The sequence below is a fragment of the Corapipo altera genome, unplaced genomic scaffold (assembly GCF_003945725.1).
Source record: "Corapipo altera isolate COAL_440 unplaced genomic scaffold, ASM394572v1 2b, whole genome shotgun sequence".
Classification (NCBI taxonomy): domain Eukaryota; kingdom Metazoa; phylum Chordata; class Aves; order Passeriformes; family Pipridae; genus Corapipo; species Corapipo altera.
The window spans coordinates 24,379,464-24,398,465 of record NW_020884874.1 but is presented as its reverse complement, the minus strand read 5'-3'; the positions used below and the strand labels follow the sequence as shown (position 1 = coordinate 24,398,465).

The 19,002-nt window shown below is 39.2% G+C and overlaps 3 protein-coding genes across 12 annotated transcripts in view; 2 read left to right on the top strand and 1 right to left on the bottom strand.

Annotated features, from left to right (window-relative positions):
• Positions 1-8,994, top strand: part of TMEM181 (transmembrane protein 181) — a 35,585-nt gene extending 26,591 nt beyond the window's left edge. For all 3 annotated transcript variants that reach the window (XM_027634115.1, XM_027634116.1, XM_027634117.1), the window contains 6 exons: positions 512-614; positions 713-764; positions 1,381-1,463; positions 2,504-2,593; positions 4,157-4,223; positions 5,150-8,994. In XM_027634115.1, coding sequence (XP_027489916.1) covers positions 512-614; positions 713-764; positions 1,381-1,463; positions 2,504-2,593; positions 4,157-4,223; positions 5,150-5,228 — 474 coding nt within the window. In that variant the 3' untranslated portion in view covers positions 5,229-8,994. The remainder of the gene's footprint in view (positions 1-511; positions 615-712; positions 765-1,380; positions 1,464-2,503; positions 2,594-4,156; positions 4,224-5,149) is intronic.
• Positions 8,995-11,490: 2,496 nt separating this feature from the next.
• DYNLT1 (dynein light chain Tctex-type 1) lies at positions 11,491-16,539 on the bottom strand. Its single transcript, XM_027634118.1, has 5 exons — positions 16,412-16,539; positions 13,812-13,853; positions 12,502-12,625; positions 12,220-12,297; positions 11,491-11,909 (listed from the first exon to the last, which is right to left on the bottom strand). Exons 1-5 carry the CDS (start codon positions 16,436-16,438, stop codon positions 11,839-11,841), a joined length of 342 nt encoding a protein of 113 aa, XP_027489919.1. The 5' UTR covers positions 16,439-16,539; the 3' UTR covers positions 11,491-11,838.
• Positions 16,540-16,641: 102 nt separating this feature from the next.
• The window catches only part of SYTL3 (synaptotagmin like 3), a 33,357-nt gene continuing 30,996 nt past the window's right edge, over positions 16,642-19,002 (top strand). For 2 of the 8 annotated variants that reach the window (XR_003526108.1, XM_027634106.1), the window contains exons 1-2: positions 16,642-18,269; positions 18,743-18,802. The gene's annotated coding sequence lies outside the window, so the exon portion shown is untranslated. Of the gene's footprint in view, positions 18,803-19,002 lie in introns of all 8 variants that reach the window. The other 6 variants (XM_027634108.1, XM_027634103.1, XM_027634105.1 and 3 more) reach the window with 5 other exon arrangements.

Genomic DNA, 19,002 nt, shown 5'->3' with positions numbered 1-19,002 from the left:
TGACTAGAGTATTTTTAATTTTGCATTAGATAGATGCATAGACCATATTGAGCTCCATATTGAGAAGGGTAATTTGTCCTGCAAACCTGGAGACTCAACACCACAAGACTCATGACTGTTGAAATTGAAAGAAAAATTTTTAAGTCTCTTATTAAGTCAGCTTTGTATATCTTTACTCCTGCCAAGATTGACTGTCCTGGTAAATTTCAGGCTTTCTTGTTGTACATCTGATGTACGTGGGTCCTTGTATTGTTCTTGGGAGCCGTGTTTTTAGAAAATCGTGGGGATTCAGCTCACTGTGAATTTGGTGAAAAATGCTGGTTTCTATGAAATATCCTTTACATTCCCTAAAATTCGACCTGGATGTATCACCATCCTCATTTCATGAGCCAACTTTTCCTGCATAAATGGACCATTCTATGTTGTGCTTTGGGAAATAACGATTTCTACTGAGGGAAGGAGGAATAGACCAAGTGTCATTAAATAATAAAACCTAACACTTTTCTTATAGGGAATGAAGATCTTCTTCCTTGTGGTGGCAACCACATACATTCTCTACCTTTTGTTCCTGATAGTGAGGGCATGCTCAGAACTTCGAAACATGCCTTATGTTGGTAAGGAATATATTTTTTTGATTCTTCCCCAAACAGGCTTGTTTCTCCTAGATGTAGGTGTAAATTCACTAATAACAACTTTTCTCAATTTTTTTCAGATCTCAGGTTAAAATTCTTGACTGCATTAACATTTGTAGTGCTTGTTATTAGGTAAGGCTTTTCAAAGTACCTTTCTCAGAATTATAACTTTTATAACCTTTTTTTCAGAGCTTTGAGTACGTTTTGTAGATAATAAGATTGTCAATGAAACTGAAGAATGTCTTTAATATGGCTGTTGTGGCAAGCATTTTTAATTTTTTAACCTTTCTTGAGGCTTTTTGAGCTAAGTTTATATTATTGGTATTACCATGGCAACGCACTGCAAGATTTAGAGGTTCACTTAGCAGAGGTGTTTACTGCTGAGTGGTCTGCAAATGCACCATTCCCCTCTTCTGGAGTTTTGTAAACTTCACTTAGTCAAAGCAGAAGTCTACAATTAGTTTCTTAGATTATTGTTAATATCCTTCTCCCCCACTCCAAGCTGTTACTTGGATAGTATGTAGTAGATGAAATCTGAGGAGTTTTTCCACTTTACTCAGCTGACTGCTGACTTTTAATCACAAAATAATCCTTAATTTAGAACTATGAAAGCAAGTCTATTTTAAAATAACCGGTCAGCACGTTAACGTAATTATTTTCTCATATGCTCTTCTATCAACCTGCTATTTCAATTTTGCATTTTAAAGCCAGAGTGCACCTATGTGTTTTATTTTTTTTTCTCCCACAGCATCGTTATACTCTACCTACGCTTTGGAGCACAGGTTCTACAGGATAACTTCGTTGCTGAGCTGTCGACTCATTATCAGAATTATATCCTTGTGTTGTGATACTGCTCAAACAGGAATGTTAAGCTGTTTTCATGCAGAAGGTACTTCAAAATGATGTACCTAGGACTGAGACCTTTGACTTTTAGGTGGACTTTTGCAGTTAAGTCTGTTTTGTTCAAAGTTTTATGTCAGCGTTTTGTAATGACTCCTTGTAAAGATTATGAGCTAGACAGTCTCCGTCTAATTTGTTCACATCATGAATCACAACTGCTTTTGATACTCTTCAAAAGGAGTGAAGGCTTAGATATGCATGCCTGGTGCATATCGAAGTCATTTTAATTAGATATTATGACAAATTTGGCTGCATTTGCTGCCTCAGTTGTTTTCTGTGTACCTATCAGTCAGCATGGGGCATACTAAAATATGAGAAATTAATAGTTTAGAAGTCACTGTTTGTGTATTGGTCCAAGTCTACATGTGGTACAGGTCATAGCAGAGAATTTAAGTGACTTGAGAGAGACTATTTCTGATGTCTGTTGACAAAGGATTACAACCTGTATTCCTGACCTGAACCATGAGATCCCAGTTCATTGTACTTTCTGAAACTGCCTGTGTGACTGCAGCTGCTCTGGTTACTGATAAGCTTAGATATGTGTTAAGAGGTAGTAGAAAACAATATGTAAAGCCTTTAGTATTTTCCTAGAAGCATGGCAAGAAACCATCTTCAGAGTTCTATCTACAGATAGTCCTTTCTCCTTCCTTCCTAATTACTGTGCCAAGGAGAAACTTTTAAACTTTTAAAACACCTGAACACCCCCACTTACTCAGCTTTCTTCTAACACTGAAGGCAGAACCATTTGACTGACCATGCACTCCACTGCTTGAGTAAACCATACCTCAGCAAATGTTACTTGTGTTAAAGTGCTGTTTTCAGTGGGAGCTTTAGCTTGAAATAGTTCATGCTCTCAAACATCAGTAAGGTAAATGTTCTTTCCATTGAAACAGCTTGTATATGGATTTGGTCTTGTTTCCAAAGTTTATGTGTATGGAACTATATTGAGCAATATCCTTGACACTTACTACCAGCAGAATTCTTATCATTTTATGGTTTACTGAACTTTTATCTCTACACATTAGCCTTCGTGTATTCCCCCTCGAAGAATGCACTATATGGTAAGTGTAAGCTGTTGTCTGGCAAACTTGTATGACAAGAACTGCCATATTAGCAGATACTGTGCAATCTCTTTATATTTTTATTGTCTCATTACTATTCCAGTTTCCTTTGAGTTAACATAAGCAGAAGCTGCACTGCTCCTGAGCAGATTAGGAAAACAAAAAATGTAATAACTGATGAGTTAAGCTTGAATTCTTATGCACTTAGATCAAGTGTATAGTCAGTATGACGTTTGCATGTAATGCACCAACTTTTGAACTGACTCACACATAGCCCTTAAGGCACAACATTACTTCATTTGTACTTTGTTCTAATGAAAGTTTATATATTGGCATGCTGGCAAACTGGACTCTGAAATCAGTAACATGCTGTTGGAACAGTAGGAGTGAAGCTGATCTCTAATGTGAGAGGAATTTTGGAGAACTTGCTGTGGGGAGGGCTGCACAGGACCCATGTTAAAGGAGATAAAGGATTGAACCAGTAGCACTTCTGCTTTTGCATTCCTGTGTAGAGGATACAGTCTGATTTACAGGATGATTATAAAGCAGTTCTCTCTCTAACAGATAAAGATCTTTAAAATAAATATTTGTACTGAGTCCATTCTCTGCTTTAATCATTGAGTTCATGATATAGAACTATGGAACAGCTGAGGCTGGAAGGGACCTGGAAAGATCATGCAGTCCAGCCTTTCATGGGAAAGGGAGCCTAGATGAGATTATCAAGTGGCCAGTCATATCTTGCATGCTGAGAGCAAGCAGGGGGAAGGCATTAAATAGTGGAGCTGGTCCTTTCTCTGAATTTTTAGAGTTGAGATGGATGGAACCATTACAAAAAAATGCTATTTTTCCATTAAGAATGAAAAAAACTGGCTGGATGAGGGTTGCAAGAAATATTTGTAGATGGTAGAAAGTAAAAGACTGCCAGGAAAAAAATATTACGGCAAATTGCTAAATTGAATTTTACTATGAACTGCAGCTAAGCAGCACAGATTCTGCAAGAAATGAAGGCCTTAAAATAAGGTAGAGGGAATTATCATAGCTGGTGGAAAGTATGTGTTTCTTTTCATTTCACTATAAAGGTATAAGTCCTTCCTTCATCTCTTACAAGGATGAAAAGTAACTAGATAATCACTGACTTACAGTCAAGGGATTCCAGTTTTGGTCTACTATATTTGTAGCTTAGAAATAACCAAAACCACAAGTCTGTGCTTTTTAAATACTTACAAACTTTTGATAAAGAATAATGAACTCTGAATTAATTTATGTGCAAATCGAAATACTATGACATAGGAAGCTGCATAAGGAAGGAAATCAACTTATACAACATGGAGAATATCTATCTAAAACTGAGATAGTTTGTCATTTCCTTCACTCTTAATACCATGACAGTGTGGCTGAAGGGTGGAGAATTTAAAGGAGAGAATTCCTGTTTGGATATAGTTTTGTTGAATTGTAATTGTGACTGCCTTGGAAGTTGTTGTGTCTGTTGCTACAGTGCTGTGTTAGAACTAGTCACATTTCTACATTTAACACACTAAATTAACCCTTACTTGTATTTTCCAGAATCACAGTTGAAAGACAATCCTGCTTTTTCTATGCTGAATGATTCAGATGATGATGTGATTTATGGGTAAGATGATAAAATACTGTGGAGAGTTACTTCTGGTGTGTATATTATTTTTGTAATGTTCTTTTCCATATTCATTAAATAAGTGAATGGTTTGTTAGTGAAAGTATTCTGCCTAAAGAACAGAAATATAGCCTTTTTCTGAAACAGAAATGCAGTGAGAATGCATGTTGTTTTTTCTTTTCTTTGGTTTCTAAAAGGGATTGCCATGGCACTGATACAAACAGGTAAGAAAGTATTATGATGCTAGTAGGTCATGGAGTGAAGGCAGCAAGAGCTGTGAAAGGAAAGGGCTTCCTTTTTACACTGGGAAGGACAACAGGAGTCAAGTGGAGTTAGCAAAGAGGCATCTCATATGTAAACGCCTCAGGGAAGGAGAATGGTGCTTCTTAAGTGTCCAGCGCTTTCTGAATTAAGAATAGCCAAGTCTAGCAAAATTTCTTTGACTTGTGTGAGTTTATGTAATATGAGAATTGTAGTAGCACTTGAAACCCATCCCAGTCAGGTGGCTCTGTGCTGGACACTGAAACACACTTGTTATCTGCCCTTGATTTTTCTCCTCTCACCAAAGACATTGAAGTGGCTGGAACCGTGAATGGGACCAGCGCTGCACTAACCCGAACAAGTTCATCCATTGCCTGGGCTAGCTTGCCTTTGGTTAGTTAGATGAGTAGTGATAGTGCCAGCTTGCTTCTATACAAATCTGTGTGAAAAGTGGCTTGTAGTTACTGGAATAACTTTTATTACACATTGTCCTCTGGAGAAAATTCATATATGTTGTTCATATCTCCCACAAGGAAGAAAAACAGATACCAGCTTCTTACCCAAGTAACATTTGATGCCTCAATGTAGTTTAGAACTTCCTGTTTATTTTCAACTTCCTATCTGAGCACCATATTCAGAAGTTTCAACAAGTATCTGTTTCACAGGAGTGACTATGAAGAAATGCCACTTCAGAACGGCCAAGCTATTAGAGCCAAGTATAAAGAGGAATCAGACAGTGATTGATTGACTGATTTTGATGCAGACAGACTTGTTCAGCTGGAATTAAGCCAATTTTGAAGTTTTCCTAGATGGACATCTTCCTTGGCTTCCTTACAGTCTGCTGTCATTTTAACACCAACTCCCAGGAAGGACATCCTGCTTCTGTTTCTGTTTACAGAGTTAAAACTGAGAAAACGAATGCTTGAAATGGTTGGGGTGAAAACTTAAGAAACCAAAATTTTTACATGTCTTATAAAATGCTTGACAGCAGGATGTCTGTGAACTAAAATCTTTAAGTCTATTTCCATTTCAAAGTCTCACGAATTATATACTGAGTTGCAAATTGCTTCCTTGCTGCTTGGTTTTGGTGGGTTTTGTTTGTTTTTTGTTTTTTGTTTTGTTTTGTTTTTTTTAGGAAGATGTACAGCATACTGCCATTCATCTGTTATATTTGCATTAGCTGCTATGTGTATTGTCCACTGCTGTATGAATTTCCTCATTTCCCTTTCAATTTTCTACCTTAAGTCTTTTGAGCTGGAGGCAGGGAATGAACTAGTTTGGTTTTTTTTAATTAATACAAGAAAACACAAGCTTTCTTTTCTTCCTTTGAATAAGTGATACAGACTTAAGACCATTTTTTAATAAGTTTACTGGATTTGTAGTCGCAAGCTAGTTAAGTTCCTGTGAACCAAAATAGTCTCTGTGGTGCAAAATTATTTGTATAATGTATGCCTGACATCCTTTACTGCCACAACAGAAGTATCTGTATTGGTTTTTTTTAGAACAGCCCTTTCAAATTGAAATATTTCAGCAACAGCAAATCTCAGAAGGAAGCCTGTACTTTTCTTCTTGCTCTTTTTGTATGCTGGAGGAGACTGTTGCACTTACAGAGAATACAGAGAATGAAAGTTTCATAGGTAATTGCAATTTCAAATTTCCAAACATTTCACTTTTAGAGATTTTTTTTTCTACATCAGAATTTTTCCTTAAGTTGTATTAGGGAATAGTTAATCTACATCCTAGGAACAACTGTGGTTGCTCATGTATTGAATGGGCCTGAGAGTTAGCTTGTGAGCATGTTCTGTGCATAGTTCAGCTGCTTTGTCATACCACAGTCACCACCTGTACTGAGGGGAACTTTTTTAGCACACTTTGTGATTATCTGTATTCCAGTCTGTGCTGGAACAAAGTTATATGGGAATTAAGTATTCCATGTACAATGCTGCTGCTCTATTTAGAAGTTGGTTTTCTCCTACACTACTGTTCAGTTCTTTATTTAAGTGGGTGCTGTTTGTTTTTTGTAACTGCTTTTGTTCTCAGATACTTGGCCTGTCTGAAAGTATCTTTTTCTTATGGATTTGTAACTGAGATTTACTCCTGTAAAATTTCTCTGCCCTGCTGCTGCAGAAGGCTCTCAAAAGCAGTGTTCATGTATTAGAATATGGTGCTGGGTTGCACTAGGAAATTGTGCTCATCGCTGAAGTGTTTAAAGCAGAATAGTGCAATGAAGTCCTGCTAGACTTGCTGAATCATATTGGGGAGAAAATAGATTTGTTCTGCTTTGGTGCAACAACTGCTCTAGACCATTCCCATTGCAATAACCTTTTGGTTCAAGATCATGAAGGGGAGACTTCACAGGGCAGCAATTCACTTAGGGGGGACCAAAGGAACTGCTTCATGTGGTTGCATCCTTGTTATCATAGAATAGTTCAGATTAAATCAGTGCTCTGCTAAAGACATGTACTGAAACGTGTGTGTGTGTGTGAGAGAGAGAGAGAGAAAGCTTTCTACAATTATGGAGAGCTATGAAATTTTTGAGAGTATCTGAAATTTAAAACTTTCTGTGCCAGGGATCATTTATTTGTTAGAAGCCAAAGCACTGCTGTATGGCAAAAGCAAGGAAACTGCTGGGGGAGAAGGTTTTTCCCTTTAATTTCTTAATTGGTGTTACTTCAGAAGAACATATAGGAAAACATTCAAGAAGTATTTCAAGTTATGGGTGGTTTTCTTTCCAGTGAACTATTGTAAGCTCTTCCTCCAGCACTTCCTTCTAGACTTTTTTTAACAGGTATGGGAGATGCTCTGTATCCTAGAATTGGAGAGCCCATTCTCGTTTTTACTCTTCCTGAGGCCTACAGCTATTTGAATTTTCAGAGTCGGGTTTGGGAGCCAACTTGGATTGTTTGCATACCCCAAATCCTTTTGAGTTCCAATAGAGTAACAGTGGGTACAGAAAGTAGGTCTTCAAAAACTGATATTTACATGATACTTATATATTCAGATATTTTTTCTCTGATACTGTTTAATTCACTCTGTTTAATTACTGTTAAATTGTTCTGAAGAGAGAAAATTTGACCAATGTCCAAGTGCACTAATGTTTCTTATGCAGTCTGAACTGGTTGTTACAGTTAACTCTGAAATAGTGTCATGCTTTGGGATTTCATTAACTAAAGAATGTATTTATAATCTACGTTTGAGATTTTTTTTCCTAAGTTGTTCTCAGCCCATTTCTCTTGCTGTTTTGTTTGCATTAACTTTACTACATCACTACATTCAAAGTGGCAATAGAAAAGTGAAGCATGGGAAATTGTGCTTAAAGCAAGTTTCTCACTATGAAAATAGTGAGAAAATAGGTTCTGTGTTAATTTTTAGAGATTCTATTTAAGCAATGTTTGCCATGCCAATTAGCTTTATATTCTGAAAGTGCTAGTGTTATGGAAAGCTTGGTTGAAGCACTGTTGCATCAAATTCAATTTACAGTACGATGACAAAAAGCAGTGAAGCAGATAAAGAACTAGTTTTGGTAGCAAGAAATCTCAGTTTGACTCTTGTATTTCCATGATTGGAAAGCAGAGACGGTACTTGAAGAATGCTACAATATGGATTGAAAACAGCTTGGAAATAGGTGGTATAAATTCACCTCTGAGTATTGTAACCTTAGAGTGAAACAGAAGAAATCTGGGTAAGAAACTAGCCAGGCTTTCCTTTCACTACTGCTAAAGTAATTATCTCCATCACAAGTGGAACTGTATAACACAAGAAAAGTACACAAAAAGGCCCACAGCATCCAGTGATCCTGCTCTAAGGAGAGGCTATTTATTAAATAACTGCAAGACTTTCACCTACACAATGATCACAAGGGACTTTTAAGAATCAATCGAGTGTGAGTCATTCATAGCAACTATTTTCTGTAGTATTTGCTTTAAAAATACAGTTGATGTTGGAATTGGAATTGGTTGGAAACTTTCCTACGAGTGGCAAAGAAGAGGAAGCCTAAGGCTTAACACCAGTGAGACACAGCTAGTGCATTGAACCTCTGATACCAATACTGGGGAGAATGGTTCCAGCTAGGAAAGACTTTGATCTGTTGTCTCTGAGCCAAATGACAACTTTTTATCCATAGTTTCCCCACCTATTTCCTTTTGCTTATGCCAGTAATAACCTTTGCATTACTGTAAAACTTTTTTTAGAAGTTTGTAAATATGTAAAATGAAAATATGGAAAAATTGTGTACCAAAATGGTATAAAAATGTGTAAGATAAATGCTCTGTTTAATGAGAAGCTGTAATTAAATGCTGCTTTGAGAAAGTGTGCATGAGGACATGTTAAATATTCTGTGTATCCAGAAGTTGTACTGGTAACAGCAAATATCCATTTATGTTGTAAAACTTCATGCTAATATGGAAAATGAAGGAAAACTGAATATTTTACTTCAAGTTTCTTGGAAGAATTTATGTGCATAATCATTGTTAAATATGTTCATAATAAAGTTTTATACCTTTATATTGTATTTTGGTTTTATTTTTCTTCTAGTGAATTTTACTTTCCTTCTCGTGAACTGTACCATTTTCATGACTTACAGATATTTTCAGTTTACGTGCATTTTCTTATGCATATTTAAATTTGGTTAATTGCCTAAGGATGGGATCCAAGAGGATGTGTCAGCACGGATGTTTTCTGTTGTTTGTTAGGGTTTTTTCATATTTTACCCTGCCTGGACTTGAAGGTGGAAGGTGGAAGGACAGGTTGCTAATTTCCCTAAATACGTTAGCCAGGTTTACAAAGGGGACCTGGCATTTTCAAATGGCTTCACAGTGGCTTTGCAAAGCCTGCTGAGGTCACGCTGGCAGCGAGAATCCCCTGGTGAGTATTGGTGCCAGCGATAAAAAAAGGTTTGGAGATGGTGAAGATGCTGATGTCATTCTTCAACTTCTTACAGCTCTATATCTTCCAGCTCATAGCTGATAGACTGAGGATGCTCATAGCTGATAGACTGAGGATGCTCATAGCTGATAGACTGCAAGTGATCAGCACATCACTCTCTGTTTGGGGTGCTGCCATTCTTTAAATGAATAAAACAGCCACAAACTTCCCTGCACAAACGGATATGAAACCTAGTCCTGCTTTAGTATCAGCTATGGTAGCGCTCATTTACCAGCAGCAGTTAATCCTGAAGCCATTTCCTTTAGGTTTTAGTTAACATAGTGGTGGAAGACAGGTCATGCTCATTTGTGGCAGTGACAGTAAATGGCTGCCCCCTTTCCTCCTCCTCCCCTCCAGATCAGGGCTGCCATGTCCCCGATTTCTGTAAGTGTAGGAATATGAAGAGCCACAGCAGTAAGAGAGAGACAGGAACCAGAGAGAGACTTTATAAGTACCTTCCTGAACACTCCAGTCCACAGTAAGTAATGATTTTTCTTAAGGCCAATTAATTACCAGGAGCAAGGACTCTGCAGGCTCATTACGCGAATGCTTTACTTTGGCACGGAGATCAGCTGGCCAGCAGTCTCTGAAAACAGTGATTGAAACGAAGGTGTTTGAAGATATTTAAAATTTAAAAATCAGTTACTGTAGAACACTGAAACTGTAATATACAGAGGCTATACAATTTTACAGAAAAGCCCTATCTTAATTCATGGGAGGGGGACAACACCACCCAAAAAACTCACAACCTCTACACCCCTTTCTGTAGTCCTAAAACCGTTATAATGGAAGTATTGGTTATTGCTCACATATAAAACTATCTATGAAACTGTCTACCTTTCTGTAGCACAACTTCTATTTTAATACAACAGTGTTTGCCTCCCATACAACCTTTACACTGACAACCATCTCAAATGGGTTTTTTTCTGCAGCTCAGCACATGCATGAACCAACAAAAAGCAAAAAAATCAAGGGATTTCTTATTATTAACATGAACAAAGGACAAATGTTTGAATGGCTTCACCAAGCAGCAAATATTGACACTGAGTTCTGTTTCTAGTCAAACCCATGCTAAGCGCTCTCTGCTATGGAAATGTAGGTGCATACTCCTCAGGCTGAGGTATATACATTCTGTATGGCCCTACAGCACTCACTAGGACATACGTGAGAATAATGAAATCATGAAGGAGATGTGTTTACAGAGATGTTTTGAAACTGATATGTTATATCCTCCACTGTAATTTGAATTTTCAGTATTACATCTTTCCAGATCATTGCAACACAGTGTTGTATCAGCTGTCATCTCACTCTAAACCACTTTAGGTGAGGGCCAGAGTCTGAAAACATCGGAAAGGGCTTCCTAAGCAGAAGCAAATCCAGGTGGCTCAAACTGACTGTAGCCCAAGAATACTCTCCCACATATGCTTTGTAATTCTTTCACCTTCACTAGCAGTGAGCTACTGCTTACAGAAGCAGCATAGCAGTTCACAGAGGCTCCCTAAAATTCATAGCATGCTCCCATTTCTTTAATTGGCTGACAAAACCTTATCCAAGCTTGAAAACTTGTTTTACTTGTTATTCCTCTGCAACTTTACTCCAGAAGGCAGGAGACTTATTCCCATGTTATTTAGTCACCTTGCCTCAGGGCGGTTTCTTCCCCTTTCAGAAAGTATCATGTTTCACTGAATACCAGAACTCAGTCATACTCACTCTCAGCAAAATCAACATGGATGGTAGGAAGTAAGTTCAAGACCTACTTGACACATATAACTAGCTGCAGAAGTGAACCAGGGAACTGAGCACTTCTAGAATGTGAAAAATTTCTTATCTGTCTTTGTTCAGTGAAGATAGTTATGTCTGTTATCGTTCCATGCCCTAAACACCATACAGCCAGATTAAATAGGTCCCAAAAATGCAGTCAAGTTACTTTCTGATACTCTAATTTTCCTGCAACTTTGTAGTGACTTCACAAATTTATGAAAGTGCTTTGTATTCTGATATGTACCTCAACTACACCGTGAAGAGAATTAAAAGAACTGGAACTTTTTTTCAATAACAAAGTTTAAATGAGTCACACCAATGGTTATGAATTTCAATAATTTAATGCTAACCAAGAGTACAAAGTGTGAAAGCGAGTGTCTCATTTAAATTGGTCTTAAAAAAGAAATCCAGAGAAAGTGTTTACACTGCAGCAGATTTCAGTATTAGCACCTTGAAGAGAAGTTTTGAAGTGATAAGAAAGTATAGAAACACTGGTAGGATAACTAGGTACAAACATAAACCATGTAACAGCATGTTCTCATATTTCTACGTTTGAAGAAAAGTTACTTTAAAAATACATAAAAACAAGTTGTTCAGGTATTCACAGTTTGAGTGGAGGTGGAATCAAGTGCTGGAATAGAAAAGAGAAGGATGAACGATTTCAAGGCAATTATATTCCAAGTCCAAAGGCACTGACAATACAGTACATGGTCTTATTCTCCCATCTCACAGTGCAGGTTCCTACAAACACAAAAAAGAGTTTTAGAAACAGAAGAAAGCTACAGTGATTAAATGCATGCCCCTATACGCATCTTTATAACTGTTTACTTTAAGAATCTTTAAAATGAAGCTTTTGCAACAGCTAAGCGTTTTTAGAGATTCTATTCATATATAGCCCAATTAGCATCACAGCCAAATGGAAAAAATACCAAAAAGTATGCTATTCCTCCAAAGCTACAGCACTTAGAAAAAAAGAAAAGTATGCTGCCTGGTCTTAAAGAGACTGGCATTAAAACTGCAAGTTGAAAAATCCGACAGTCACGCTCCTTACCATCGCTGGAGTTGTCCCAGAAGCAAGAGCTTGCTGTATGTAGCCCAGCACCATTCTTTTGCATAATCACACAGGTCACTGTTAGACAGTAGAGAAGCTTTTATTAATTTATCACTAACATTAATTAACATTCACCTACCTTTTGCTCAGCAAAGCATACACACACACACATATGCATGCTTAGGAGCAGTGTACAGACATGGTTCTTGCCGAAGATCTTCTCCCACCCAATAGTGCACTTGACTGCACCAGCTTTCACAGAAAAGAGAAAGTTGAGCTCACCGATGTACTTGAAGGGCTTTCCCAGCTTTGTGAGTTGGCTCAGTGTCTGTTCCACCACACCTGTTGTCCACTGGTTCACCTTGCTGTGCTGGTAGGCGTTGCCACCTATCGCACCCTCTATGGCCTGTTGGGGACGCACACATAAAGAAGCTGCACCGGGTTCATCTACAAGGCACCCACTAACCCATTCCAACATGGACCCCACACCCACAGAAAAATCCTAAATACTGCTGGTCCACACTGGCTGTTGGAACTGTTTTTAATTATTATAAACTTGCAGGTCAGAGTCTGAGCCAGGAATCTCAGTCAGGCATCATAGATTCCATCCTCTGTCATTTTGCGACATTCAGACTATTTGTAATTTCTATCATAATGTTCCTGCAGCCAGCTACGAAAAGGGTCTGAAGGCATTTAAACAGTCCTGAAGAGAATGAAAAAATGCACATGACAATGGCTCATTGGCACATATTCTTCTATGGAAATGAAATTCAGATTTTTCAGCAGAATCATTTTTGGGAAACAAACCCCAAATTAAAACAAAAGACCCATGTAGTTGCTGGTTACTAACAGAGCAGAAGCCTTCAGCCAAATAATCCATTTTACTTATGAGGATAGTTTCCCCTTTAAGATAGACATAAAAGTATGTTAAAGCTACATGTTTTTCATTGACACATTTTTCATCACCGAAATTGTTTTAAAAATAACCACAATTATTTCAAATTCAGAAGAGACAGGAGCATGTATTAAAGCATATGTATTCAATTTACAGAGTCTGACCAAAAGAGGTATTTTGCAACAAGAAAAAGATTGCACTAGTTTACAAGAGAAATTCCAAATCCCTCTGGAAATTTTCTAGACAGAATATTCATGTTTCTTAGCAACAAGAATAGTTCAGTCATTCCAAAGATGATCTCACTTTGGAGAAAAGCGTCTTGAAAGAACACAGTAACATGCATATGCAGACAGTCAATAAAAAACTCCTGTATTTTACTGAAACATAAAATCTATTTCTATAGGGCTTAACATAAAATATCCCCCTAGAAATTCTAATAGGGATGTGCTTCAACCAGAGAGGTATGTATGAAATTATTTTAATTATCTTTTAGATTTGTGATACGTATCACAGCTAAGGCTGGGCATCATTTCTCCTTAAAGTCTCTACATTGATTATATCAAGTTACCTATATTTTGAGAGCAATCTATCTAGAAATCTATTACATATCCGTTATCAGATTTTACTGAATATCTTTTAGCACACAGCATAAAACATACTATAGTTTCACACCAACAAAACAAAAATGTTAATTTACCTCTTTAATGATGCTACTGACTTCATCGACAACAAAGGAAGCCTACAAAAAAAGTAGAATTTTAAATAATCAGTTGACACATTCTTCTGTTTAGAGAGTTCGAGATCTGTTAAGAACATGCATTAGAAGTTTAATTTATGCTTGTCAGATTTCTGCTAAGTCAGCAGATACCAAGTCTTCCTTTATTTGCTCATATGTACTCTGGCTCCTTTAATCCAGTCAAGCGAACATTCTTAGCAAAGTAATGAAAAGTAAGAGATGAACTAATATTGGTTGGCCTTTTAAGTCAAGGAAGTTTTCAAATTTTAACTTGGAAGCATTTTAAAATCACAGGTATAGCACTTCTGTACATATATATTCTCCTTTCACAATAAGCATCCATGTCTGCACATCAGGGTGGGCTCGCAGAGAAAATCTCAGTGTGCAGACACAGCCTGCAGTTAAATGAAACCTACATCTCCAGGGCACCCATGCAACAAAACATCAATTCTCCGCTGAAGGAAAAACTGTCATAACAATCTCAGCTGGGGATAAGAACAAAACTGCCCCTTGGAAACCAAGGGGGAAATGTAGCTCGCTGGACCTTCAGCCTTCTCTCAGGCTCTGGGGAGAAGATCAAGCACATGGAATCAGGAGAGAGAAGGCCCCAACATTTTATTAATCTTAAATCTACTACCCATTTACATGTATGGTTAGTAGGTTTTCTTGGTTTAGTCCCTCATCTCTTTTTGCCCCCCATGTCAGGAGGCTTGAACAACCCAACACCATTGCTGGAGCAGCTACTCACAGGGCAAGGGAGCACTAATGTGGAACCCCACGTGGTGTGTAGGTGAGATACACACCACACTGTCACTGCTGGGGGGACCTCACAGCCACACCTCACAAACCAGGGCCAAAGAAGTGCACATAAAAGCACACTAATTAATTTCAGAAGACCGATTAAGGATGTAAAAATGAACCTAATCAAGCACATGTTGACCGGGTTTTCACTGGGAGGTCAGTCAGCTTCTCCAGCTGACAAACATGAACAACAGCAAAACTCACATATGCAAGCAGGATGCAGTTATACCTGCACAGGAGAATTTCAGCATTACTTTCATAAATCTTTGATCAGAAGGTCAACAGCCTAGCTGGCTTCAATGACACGTGACATTCAGAAAGATGTGAGCCGCTGATCATTCTCCATGACAGAAGAAACAGCATATCCCAGGAGACATGCAGGCAATTCCTTTTCTGCAACTTTTCAGAGGCATCAGCTTGCTTGCACACTTCAACATTTTAAAAAGCTTTTATGTGCTGTGGCAAATTTTTTTATTTTATCTTTATTTTGGCTTTTATTTTCAGCTTCTTGACTTTAATTTTAATATGCCTCATTTATTTTCCTGGTACTAAATTTTACAGGTGCACTAGTGTATTTAACCAAGTAAGAGCTACAACTATTAAAACACTCTGTCCCAAAGAGCATAAGTTAAGAATATTCATGCCAGACACGCTGGCAGACATGAAGCCTGCTGTCAGGTAAAATGATAAACCATATACGTCTTTTTTTCTTCACAAAGTCTAGAACTCTGCTCAGACATGCTATTGAGCACAAACACAGTTCACCAAAGTAAAATGACTTAAATTCAATCCAAGTTCTTGAAGGTATTTCAATATCTAATTTGTACTGAAACAATAAAGAGATTTGAGAATATGCTTCTAGAGCTGCTGTTACTTTTCAATCTTCCTTTTCTGAGATGACAAAAGAGAACAAATTTCTGATATCCAGCTTTGCGATTTATGTGCTATAACTGAGTTGCCAAATAATGTAACACTAGCAGTTCACCTTTTAATAAGACGGCATAAACACTATTTTGTATTAAAAAAATTGTAAGCTTTATAATTTCCCTGCGGTACCTCTGTGGCACAAAGAAAGCAGACACGATATTTCAAACGCCTTGTTTAAAAGGGGCGCTTCCGAGGCAACAAACGCAAACTGCGAAGCAGTACTATCCTTCAGCAATTATTGAAAACGTTTTCGAAAACATCTATAAGAATGATTTTCGAGCATGTTAATGTATGTATGTTATTTATGTCTAAGATTGGTCCAGCCTGGCAACCAGGAGAAGGCTTATAGACCAGCACAAGCCTGACACACCTTCGCTCCTCTCGCTGCTTCCCCATTGTCTAACACAGCCACAATGTAAGTAACAGAGTCACAGCTCAGAAAAACTGTCTTCCTGCAAGAGCAGTACTGTCTGGGTGCTCAATTAGACCCTTGATTTATCCCACTTCGAATCCTGCTAATGGGGTACGACGCCTCCGCAGCGGCAGCTCTGCGAGCTCGGCGGGCGCCGCCCGGGGACAGGAGCCCAGCCCACACCCGGACAATGGGCCGGCTCCCGAGGGGGCGGCAGAACAAAGGCCGGGCCCGTCTCCCGCCGCTGTCCGGGACACGCGGCTCCATCCCGGGGAAAGGTGGCAGGGATCGGGGCGATGGCGGCGGAGGACACTGAGGGGTGGGATCCAGGACGGGCAGGCACCGCCTGAGACCCTCCGCCGGCCCTGAAAGAAGGCGCCAGGCGGGAAGCTGTCCTCCTTCTGCCCCCCCATCCCGTTACCTCCTCTCCCGACTGGAACTCGTCCATGTTCCCGGCGGAGCCGCTCGCGCCGCCACCGACGCGCACCCCGTCACCCGCCGCTCGTACTGCGCCTGCGCGCCGAGCGCCCGACAGGGCTCGGGCTCCTACCCAGCGCCCTCCAAGATGGCGCTGTTGCCATAGCAACTGCGCCCGGGAGCCGGGCGGGGAGATGGCGTTCGGCGCTGCCGTGGGACCGCTGTGGCGCTGTCAAACATCCCAAAGCCTGGGGCTGAGAAACAGGGAGGTCGCTTGTCACGGCTGTGTTTTTCATACGGATAACTTACCTTTTGTGTTCAGTGATGCAAGAGGTCCCTCCCTGGAATTTCCTTTCCTCCTTTCCTCTTTCCCTGGGAGAGGAGATGGGTCTGCACCTTGTTTCTGGAAACAGACCTTCAAAACAAGGCCTTCATTTCAGAAAAATGAATTCATGTATGCCAAGGAACTGCAAAAAAATGCCCAAACATACAGAAAAACTCTCCCTGTCATTATCTCAACTCATGAGCCCTTCATTATATTTTCTCTCCCCTGTCCAGATGTGGAGGAGAGTAACAGAGCAGCTTTGGTAGACACTATGTCCAGCCAAGGTCAACCCACCACAGAAGAATATCTGATTTCTTACAATTCTAAGCAGATCACATTTTTTTTAGCACACAGAGTAAGAATCAGGACAATGAAATTAAAGGGCACACTTGTCACAGTTTATGGATTCCATGTGTGTGCAGTGTTTACAGATTGTCCAAATTACTGATGCTATCAGCCTCTTAGAGCTGCTCTAAGCAGTGGAAGATGCTGTTCAGGCTCAGAATGGCCTGGATGAACTGCAGAAATGGTCTGGATGAAGGAAGAAATAACTTACTGGGTGTGAGTGCAAAGGGCTATAGTGAGGCAGGAATACCCAGCTCTACAATTACAGACAGGGCAGGGTCAGCTCACTCAGTATATGTTCATAGACAATAGAGTAGGGGGTTGTTTAGGTACAATTTATCTCAATTTGTCATAAGGTCCTGTGGAAAAAAAAAAAAAGATGCCATCCTGGGACATCTAAACAGACACATAGCCTGCAGGATGTGGGAAGCAGCATTCCTGTTACCCTCTCTATAGTAAGGCTGCAGAAGGAATACTGTGTCCAGTTTTGGGCATTGTATCAAGAAGGCTGTTGGAGCTACAGCCCCATTAATGGGGCCTCAGCTGCCCTAATCAGTTTTGACCTTGTCTCCAACCCTGTGTCAGGCCCTGCCTCCTGTTCCTCCTGAAGAAGGAGACCCTGACCAGTCACCCCACTTTGGGGCTCTGTGGGCACCCTGCAGGCAGCACCAGCTCTGCCCATCTTACAGGGATACTGTGGGACTGTGGCTGGCTACTGAGCACACCCTCAGCCTCGCTCCAAGCCTTGTGCTGGAAGAAGAGACAGAAACATGAGGGCTATGGAAAGGCTGAATAAGTGGTGCTTGTTTGAACAAAAGCACAAAAGGCTATAATTTGGTTACATTCTTAGCATCTATAAAATACTGTGACAGTTTTCCACATCCAGGGATGTGGAGAAGGAAAAATACAGTGAGTTACATGTGTGGCAATTAAGGCTTTGTTGAAACATTAGGGGAAAGCTGGTGGTAGGGGTAATGCTCCTCAGCCTGGATTTGGCATGCTATTATTATGTTGCTGTGGGTAGCTAGAATCCTCAGGTTGGTTCTGGTCTTTCATTCAGTTAAACTTTTTACTGAAGTTAAGGCCCAAATTAACCAAATATGATGCATATATGCATAGTTCTGTGCCCCACTAACGGTTGCTTTCCTTCCATGATACAGCTGAAGAAGGTGATTAAACTTGACAAACACAGGTGGGAATGTTTGAACCCATTTAACTTCATGAGATTATACAAATGCAGGCTCTTAAACTTTGCCATGTGAGTAGAATTGCTGTGCTTTGTTTAATTTTAACTAGAAATAAGGAATCTTAAAATACCTGAAACACTAAGAGTGCTTCTGTGTTGTAAATACAGTTTGTTAGAGCCAAGAACAAGAAAGGAGATTGTCCTGTAAGAATAGCCTCTTTTGTTTGCCAGACTTTGAAATAATTGGGATGTAATTTTGAACTTCCTTACCCACACTTAGTTCTGTAATACACTGAATTGGGATATCCAATCCAAATAATATTTTAACTTTCAATTGTTACCTGAGATCAGATTTCCAACTGTGAGGTAAAATAACTTTCTTCTTTTTGCAGGTGCATAAAAATGAATTGTTTTGAATTTTTATCTATTCTAATTGCTCTTTTATAGAGACCTAAATAGAAAACTACTTTTGTTTCCAGGAAAGAACTGCTTATGATACAAAGTTACAAGTTTTCTGTGCAAGTCAGGGAGCCATTGAGGTTAGAAGCATTTTCACATCTATAGCATCAGAAAAAGAAACTATGTAGAACTCAAAGCCACTTCTCTTCCTGTGTATGGCTTGAAGACTGAGTACATTTTATCAGTCAGCTTTTGTGGTCTCATGTGCTGAGTTTCTTTTTAATGTTAGAAAAATTAATATCTTCTCCTTGCTTGTTGCTCGTAACAAAACCAGAGACTT

What these genes read in the sequence shown, in the direction of transcription:
- DYNLT1 (XM_027634118.1), bottom strand. Translation starts at nt 16,438, where the DNA reads ATGGACGAGTTCCAGTCGGGAGAGGAG. An exon ending in TCAGTAGCATCATTAAAGAG is followed by an intron (nt 12,626 to 13,811) that starts GTAAATTAACAT and finishes CGTCCCCAACAG; the next exon opens with GCCATAGAGGGTGCGATAGG. An exon ending in CTGGGACAACTCCAGCGATG is followed by an intron (nt 11,910 to 12,219) that starts GTAAGGAGCGTG and finishes TTGTGTTTGTAG; the next exon opens with GAACCTGCACTGTGAGATGG.